General features: G+C 32.6%; 1 protein-coding gene and 1 long non-coding RNA gene across 2 annotated transcripts; one reads left to right on the top strand and one right to left on the bottom strand.

Annotated features, from left to right (window-relative positions):
* The first annotated feature begins 48 nt into the window (after positions 1-48).
* LOC115233240 (ruvB-like 2) lies at positions 49-3,025 on the top strand. Its single transcript, XM_029803550.1, has 7 exons — positions 49-342; positions 773-880; positions 970-1,404; positions 1,527-1,959; positions 2,030-2,298; positions 2,387-2,492; positions 2,562-3,025. Exons 1-7 carry the CDS (start codon positions 337-339, stop codon positions 2,597-2,599), a joined length of 1,395 nt encoding a protein of 464 aa, XP_029659410.1. The 5' UTR covers positions 49-336; the 3' UTR covers positions 2,600-3,025.
* LOC115233241 lies at positions 2,636-4,276 on the bottom strand. Its single transcript, XR_003883753.1, has 2 exons — positions 3,697-4,276; positions 2,636-3,624 (listed from the first exon to the last, which is right to left on the bottom strand). It is a non-coding gene; the product is annotated as an uncharacterized LOC115233241 (long non-coding RNA).
* Positions 4,277-9,182: the final 4,906 nt, after the last annotated feature.

Raw genomic sequence — 9,182 nt, forward strand, 5'->3', positions numbered from 1 at the left:
CCCACGAAAATCGCCGGCATTGCCTCTCTCAGGCTTCTCTCTGCTCCTGCCGACCCTTAAATTCGATGCGCACCGAAACAGAATCGGACCGATGACTTCGGTGGAAACCGCGGACCTACGCCGCGCTAGATGCGAATTAATACCTCGGTGGAAACTAGACCACTGACGTGAACTTGCGCAATATAACAGCCAATCAAATTTAGGTACAGTTTACCTCGTCGCATCGTCCCTCAGTGGCTTCACTCCCCTCGCCTAAACCACGAATTTATGCTCGGTCTCTATTTTTCTATTCGTGGTTATATTGTCGTTTAGGAATCACATGTATTATTGTTAAGCATGGCGGTAAGAGTTTTCTTATTTAAATAAATTTATTACAAACTTTACTCTATTACAAATAGATCTATTAATTTTATATCTAAATTATAATAAATTATAAGTAAATCTTTTTTTCATAGTTTTATGTTTAATGCAGTAAACATAGTGTGCTCTATAATGTGCTTTATAATGGGTCGGTTAACCTGTACTTTTTTTGTGTCTTTGATATATTTACAATACATTTTATTCGCTATATACTTTGTATAAAACATTAGTGCACTTATATGTTTCATTTGATTTAATTTTTTGTAAAAGCTTAAATATTGATATTTTATACTTATATCAGTTGGCATAGCAACCAAATGTTTGATCAATTTCATCACAATTATGCATATATTCTACAATATGCAGATCTGAAAAATTTCGATACGTATCTAATTATTATTTTTTATTTCAGGTTATTTCTAATGTCCAAGATGTTCGTGAAATTACTAAAATAGAGCGTATTGGTGCTCATTCTCACATTAGAGGTTTAGGACTAAATGATAGTTTAGAGCCTCGTAATGTAATTATTTATGTGCAAAACCACTTTTATTAATTATAAATAATAAAGTAATTTAAATTTTGTAATTATTATATACTATATTATATTAGGTATCCCAAGGTATGGTTGGCCAGCTTATGGCACGTCGGGCTGCTGGTGTTATTCTAGAGATGATAAAAGATGGCAAAATAGCAGGTCGTGCGGTTTTGTTAGCTGGACAACCTGGCACAGGAAAAACAGCTATTGCTATGGGAATGGCACAAGCCCTAGGCATAGATACCCCTTTCACATCAATGGCTGGTTCTGAAATTTATTCTTTAGAAATGAGTAAAACAGAAGCTTTAACTCAGGCCATTAGAAAATCTATCGGAGTCAGAATCAAAGAAGAGACAGAAATTATAGAAGGTGAAGTTGTAGAGATCCAAGTCGATAGGCCAGCAACTGGGGTTGGAGTAAAAGTTGGCAAATTAACATTAAAAACAACTGAGATGGAAACAATATATGATTTAGGAAATAAAATGATTGATTGCTTAATGAAAGAAAAAGTTTGTGCATTTATATATTAAATAATTTTTATATATATTATATTATATATATTTTTTTTTATATTTATATATATTTATATTATAGATAATTGAGTTTCATTATGATTTTGCATTATTTTTAGGTACAAGCTGGCGATGTTATAACAATCGATAAAGCAACAGGGAAGATCAATAGACTTGGACGTTCCTTTACTAGAGCTCGAGATTATGACGCAACTGGTTCACAAACGCGTTTCGTACAATGTCCCGAAGGTGAATTGCAAAAGCGCAAGGAAGTTGTTCACACAGTGACTTTACATGAAATTGATGTAATAAATAGCAGAACTCACGGATTCTTAGCGCTGTTCTCCGGAGATACTGGAGAGATTAAATCAGAAGTACGAGATCAAATAAACGCTAAAGTTGCCGAATGGCGGGAGGAAGGTAAGGCAGAAATCGTGCCAGGTGTATTGTTTGTCGATGAGGTACATATGTTGGATATCGAGTGTTTTTCGTTTCTTAATCGAGCATTGGAGAATGAAATGGCTCCAGTTGTGATCATGGCAACAAACAGAGGTACAAAAAAAAAATAGCAAAAATGAACTATATTATCAAAACTGTTATATAATATTTCATAATCACTTAGGTATTACGAGAATCAGAGGCACAAATTATAAGAGTCCTCATGGTATTCCGATTGATTTATTGGATCGTATGATTATTGTTCCAACAAGCCCATATCAAGAGAAAGAACTGAAGGAAATTTTGAAAATAAGATGCGAGGAAGAAGATTGTGAAATGGCTGATGATGCCTTGACAGTGTTAACGAGGATCGCTTTGGAAACGTCACTAAGATACGCGATACAATTAATTACGACAGCTTCTCTAGTTAGTCGCCGAAGAAAGACTACAGAAGTAAATAGTATATGTGATACAATTTACCACATTATGTATTTAGTGATATTATTGTAATCTCTCTCTCTTCTCTTTAATTTATATTCAGGTCAGTATTGAAGACGTAAAACGTGTCTATTCTTTATTTATTGATGAAAATAGATCTACGCAATTTCTCAAAGAATATCAAGATGATTTTATGTTCAATGAATTCTGTAAGTAAATGTAAATATTATGTGTAATTTATCTCTCCTACATATTTAAAGTTTGTTTAATTGTTTCAGCTGTTTTAACTGGGGAAAATATGGATGTTTCTCCATAGAGATATTAAAAAAGTACATAAATCGAATTTTTTTACTAAGTTCTATATATTTTGCAATATTCATTGACATTTATAATTACAAAGATTAATAATAACAAGAATTTTTATTAAATATAAAAATAATTGAAACATCTCTTAATACTATTTCTCTATGATACTTATTAGCGCAAGTATTATTCTTATATGTTAATTATATATTAACAAGAAATTTATCAAAAATAAATGTTTTGCATTATTTTTTCTATCTCTTAATAAATAAATTTAAATATATGTTTTACAATTTACAATTTTAGTAAAGTGGATGTAACATTTCCACGTATACTTAGATATATAAAACCACTTATAATAATATATAATACCACTTATTAGTTTTGATTTAACATCTTGTGGATAATAATACATTTTTGATAATAAAGGTATAATTAATAATTGATAATTATAACATTTGTAAAGGAGGTATATTATATTTTTGGTGTGAAGTTTTTCTCTTAACTGTATTAAATATAGGTTGCATTCCTATATTCACTGCCAGTAGAAAATCTATAGTTTATGTCATGTACACTAGATTTTCAATACTGACAATGAATATGAGAAAGCAGCCATAATATAACATAGGTAACTATATTTTATTTTTATTGTTTAAATGTTTTAATTTGTTGTCAGATTCAAGTTTGCCTTGTTGCTGAATAAGTTTACAAATCATGAATAGAAAGAAAAAAAAATAGCACGAGTTTTACTGCAAGAAAATCTCATTTTGTATGGTTTTGTAGCGAATAGAGTATTTACCTTACTGATTTAAATACAATATATATTACCATTTATATCTTCTCCTGGGTTTTCTTAACTAGAAAAAAGAAATTTACATTAATCACTACAAATATAATGTGAAATCATTACATAAATGATATAGAAAACTTGTTTTCGTGAATCCGTATATTTTTTATGCAATCTAAATATGAATTGGATATTTTTCCAAACAGCACACTATGTTGTCAGGATCATTTTGAATATGTCCAAAAAAAATCCTGCAAAACATTGGTAGAATGTTTTGAACTTTTTTACAAATATTCATATGAAAATTTAAAAAATGTGCATACGTGATTACTCTTTTACTTATATAAGATATTTATTTAATGTAAAAACATTAATATATATTCTTAAGGAATTTATGGTGTAACGCGTGTATTACAGTTTGAATACAGTTTTAATGCCTCACAGCAGAATTCATTTCGAGAATGACAACAAAAACGAACTTCTACACCACAGCTGTCAAACGCAGTGCTTCACGGCACGTTACGCCGATCGTAATTCGACAGTTGTACCTCAAGCGTTAAGTTCACGTTACGTTAGGGCCATCGCACAAGCTTTTCCGTAATGCATTACGTTACGTTAAGTACTGATCCTAAACCTAAACCTAAACCTAAACTCATACGTAATCTTAAACTTCAGTCAACGCACAGAGAAAATCGTAACGTAACAAAAGCATACTACGTTACAATTTTGTTTGTGCGTTGACTGAAGTTTAAGATTACGTACGAGTTTAGTTTTAGAATCAGCGGTGGCCCTTACTTCACGTCCCGTCGCGTCCCGTTATGTCAAGTTCATCGTAATCCCGGCATAAGGGCCACCGCACAAGCTTTTCCATAAGGGCCACCGCACAAGTTCTTCCGTAACGCGTTACGTTAAGTACTAACCGTAAACTTCGTCCGTAACCTTAAAGGCTGGTTTATGCAGGCCGTAACTGTTAATTTATGCAGGAACCGTTAAAGTTTAACACTAGGATTACAATGCTTTTGTTCATAATGCCATTATGTGGCACATGTACGCGGTTCGCGCTTGTGTGCGTTACCCCTTCCATTGCTGAGCCGTGAGCCGCGGGACCCTTCTTCTTCTTCTTCTTTCTTATCGTGGCCACATCCGATCTAATTGGATCGGTATAATCCGGCCAAAAACAGGTTGGGAGTAACAAATGAGAGTAACAAATGGAAAGATTCCTCTAAAGGAAAGGAAGAAACTCAAAAATAAAGTCCAAAGGACACACGCGTAACGTGTCTAAACACGTTCGTTCCCGTCCGTGGGCGGCAACGGACTCTCTGGTTAGGGCCTCAGCACAATAAAAGGAATAAGAAACAGGGAATAGAGAACAGAGAACAACCGCAGTGGAGGGAATGCTCACACAAGTGTTGTGCGCGCATTCCCTCCAATGCGGTTGTTCTCTGTTCTCTATTCCCTGTTTCTTATTCCTTTTATTGTGCTGAGGCCCTTACTGCTCGCATCCATACTTGCTTTTGACAGGTATAGGTTAAGTTTGCAAAATGCCAGAATGTAGTGTTCATACACTTTCATTTATAAAAAAGTGAAGTTGCAAAATTTTTCATAATACTTGTGGATAGTTCCCAGACAGCACAAGGATGTCCTTAGGACGTCCAAAGGGCATCCAGGACATACATGTAGGATATCCTGAGGATATCCTATTTTAATCCTCGGATCTCCTCTGGATGTCCTGAGGAAGAATAAATGATAGCCGTACACTAGCCTCTAGAGAATCCAGGGAGATCCTGTGGAACACCTTAAGGATTTCTATAGGATATGTTAGGGATATTTTTCACACGTTAAAAAGAACAAATTCTAAAATTTAAATATAAATTAAGATTGCGTTCTGTTATTTACTGCCAATACTAAAAATCTAATACTAAAAATAGTTCACGTTCTTTAATATTTGAGGTTTTCGTGCTGTACATAAATATTTTAGGTTTGGCTTCCGGGTTTAAGTCGTGTAATATTTTCAAAACAATCCAATATCTGAATTCCCTATGTTGGGATTGCATCAGAAAAATTGAACTGATAAAAAATAATTATATTTTTAATTTCCTGTTAGTTGCTCTTTGCAAGCTTTATATAATTCTCATGACCAAATCTCAAATACGAGTTCGCGCGTCGCATAGCGGTAAACAAACGAACTAAAAAATAAAACATTACAAAAGTAATTTATGCTACGTGTAAAAACAGAACAAAACATCGCAATACATATATTTATAAGAAAAAGATGTGTGTATTCTATAATATGTTTATTCCCAGACAGCACAAGGATGTCCTTAGGACGTCCAAAGGGCATCCAGGACATACATGTAGGATATCCTGAGGATATCCTATTTTAATCCTCGGATCTCCTCTGGATGTCCTGAGGAAGAGTAAATGATAGCCGTACACTAGCCTCTGGAGAATCCAGGGAGATCCTGTGGAACATCTTAAGGATTTCTATAGGATATGTTAGGGATATTTTTCACACGTTAAAAAGAACAAATTCTAAAATTTAAATATAAATTAAGATTGCGTTCTATTATTTACTGCCAATACTAAAAATCTAATACTAAATATAGTTCACGTTTTTTAATATTTGAGGTTTTCGTGCTGTACATGAATATTTTAGATTTGGCTTCCGGGCTTCCGGGTTTTAATAATTTCAAAACAATCCAATATCTGAATTCCCTATGTTGGGATTGCATCAGAAATTGAACTGATAAAAAATAATTATATTTTTAATTTCCTGTTAGTTGCTCTTTGCAAGCTTTATATAATTCTCATGACCAAATCTCAAATACGAGTTCGCGCGTCGCATAGCGGTAAACAAACGAACTAGCGGTTGAATACTATTTTTTGTAAAGTTTTTGGAATGTTGCGCATAGTAACATTTCTCATGAAATATTAAATAAATAATAATTTTGAATATATGAAAATGTGCGCAACAAATTCAATTATTAATATTAAACGAAATTAATGTTAACAATTAATTGCACATGTATATATCCTCTGGAAATCCAAAGGACATCCAATATAATAGACAGGGCAGATATCCTACAGACATCCAGGGGTTATCCAGGGGACATTTATAGGACATTAATACTTATTACAATACTTAAAATTTCTAAATTATATTAAATAGCCTACATAACCGAAAGTAATCATGTATGCATATTAAATTTTCATAAAATATATTTATAATAATATCTTAAAACATCCTACAAATATCCTGAACCATCCTAGACATATTCAGGATGATCCTGAAGACGTTTTGTGCTGTCTGAGTAGGTAAGTAAATTATTGCATTGTCGATAATAAAACAGTAAATTTACGATAAAATATTTATTTTGTTATTCTTGAGGCAGTTATATAAAAAATCTATACATTTTTGATAATAAAACAATAACTAGATGAAATTGCAATATTTTTTCTTTGCATGCCAAATGATCACGTTCTATGAAATATCGTTTTAGAACGAACGGATCGTGATCAGGAATCGCGCGCGATCAGCGAAGCAATCATCGGAACTTTTCCACTTATTGTCAGCGGAAAACTTGTCGGACGGGTATTCTCATTCATACATAATTAACGAGTCGACCGACAAGACTTTTACTTTTCCGATCGCACTGTTCATTCTTTGTACCTTACCTACCCAGACAGCACAAGGATGTCCTTAGGACGTCCAAAGGGCATCCAGGACATACATGTAGGATATCCTGAGGATATCCTATTTTAATCCTCGGATCTCCTCTGGATGTCCTGAGGAAGAGTAAATGATAGCCGTACACTAGCCTCTGGAGAATCCAGGGAGATCCTGTGGAACATCTTAAGGATTTCTATAGGATATGTTAGGGATATTTTTCATACGTTAAAAGGAACAAATTCTAAAATTTAAATATAAATTAAGATTGCGTTCTGTTATTTACTGCCAATACTAAAAATCTAATACTAAAAATAGTTCACGTTCTTTAATATTTGAGGTTTTCGTGCTGTACATGAATATTTTAGGTTTGGCTTCCGGGTTTGAGTCGTGTAATATTTTCAAAACAATCCAATATCTGAATTCCCTATGTTGGGATTGCATCAGAAATTGAACTGATAAAAAATAATTATATTTTTAATTTCCTGTTAGTTGCTCTTTGCAAGCTTTATATAATTCTCATGACCAAATCTCAAATACGAGTTTGCGCGTTGCATAGCGGTAAACAAACGAACTAGCGGTTGAATATTATTTTTTGTAAAGTTTTTGGAATGTTGCGCATAGTAACATTTCTCATAAATTATTAAATAAATAATAATTTTGAATATGTGAAAATGTGCGCATCAAATTCAATTATTAATATTAAACGAAATTAATGTTAACAGTTAATTGCACATGTATATGTCCTCTGGAAATCCAAAGGACATTCAATATAATAGACAGGGCAGGTATCCTACAGACATCCAGGGGTTATCCAATGGACATTTATAGGACATTAATACTTATTACAATACTTAAAATTTCTAAATTATATTAAATAGCCTACATAACCGAAAGTAATCATGTATGCATATTAAATTTTCATAAAATATATTTATAATAATATCTTAAAACATCCTACAAATATCCTGAACCATCCTGGACATATTCAGGATGATCCTGAGGACGTTTTGTGCTGTCTGGGTTATAAAATATGTGTGTGTGTGTATTTTATAGATTCAACTATCCAGAAGTATCATGAAGAATTTTGCAGCTTTACTTTTTTATAAATAAAAGAGTGCTACGCTATATAATGTTGCACTCTGGAAAATTTAACGTCAAATACCTGTCAAAAACTAGTATGGATAATTGTGAACAGTAATATAGGGATACACACACAAGAATCTACTATATTTGAATGCATTTGTCAAAGGAGTGTCATTATACTTCTTCTTCTTCTTCTATGGCTGTTTGGGCATTAGGGAAGTCGCCTATACATTATTGTTTCTTATGAATTTTGAAAGATTATATACACTACGCAAAAAAATTAAAGGGCCACTTTCTTCCTTCTACAAAAAAGACAATTTTCAAGTGGCTGCAACTTTGTCGCATATAATCGGATTGAGATCAATAAAAAAGCGTTACAAAGCTTGAAGTTTCTAGTTTTAGAATTTTTTAGTCAAGTCCAATTCTTTTCATTTGTTACGAAGTTACATTATGAAAAAGCAACGTCCGTCGATTGACTAAATTTTTCAAAAGTTTGTCAAAGAATGCCGAAGAAAAAAAAATTGTAGCACAATTTCGTTAATTGGATTTTAAAGAGCAGAGTTTTATCTTTAATTTGCTTTTTTAATGAATGTCCTACGATTTTTTTTCGCCGAGTTATTCACTACTGAAGTAAAATCGATCTATTGACTTTGAGCGTTCATAACTAGTGAAAAAATTATCGCACAATGATCATTAAAAAAGCAATTTAAAGAGAAAAGTCGGCACTTTAACATGTACTAATTGCTTTTTCAATTAATATCCATTGTTAAAGTGTAATCATTACTTTAAAATCAAGTAAAAATTGCACTTTTTCCCTTTTTCATTTAAATCAATGCAACTTAATGAAAAAACGTTAACATTTTTATGAACTCTACAATTTTTACAAGTAAAAAGTATCCCAATTACATGTACAATCGGCCGAATCGATAAGATTTTTTTTTCTCTATATCTCGAAGACTTAAATCAAGTCTAAAATGAAAAATTCAATTACCACCGGCATTAACGTTATCCAAAGCGTACCACGTGGAGGTTGCACGGTCGGATTTACGCTTCTGT

The sequence above is a fragment of the Formica exsecta genome, unplaced genomic scaffold, assembly GCF_003651465.1.
Source record: "Formica exsecta isolate Colony F162 unplaced genomic scaffold, ASM365146v1 scaffold166, whole genome shotgun sequence".
Classification (NCBI taxonomy): Eukaryota; Metazoa; Arthropoda; class Insecta; order Hymenoptera; family Formicidae; genus Formica; species Formica exsecta.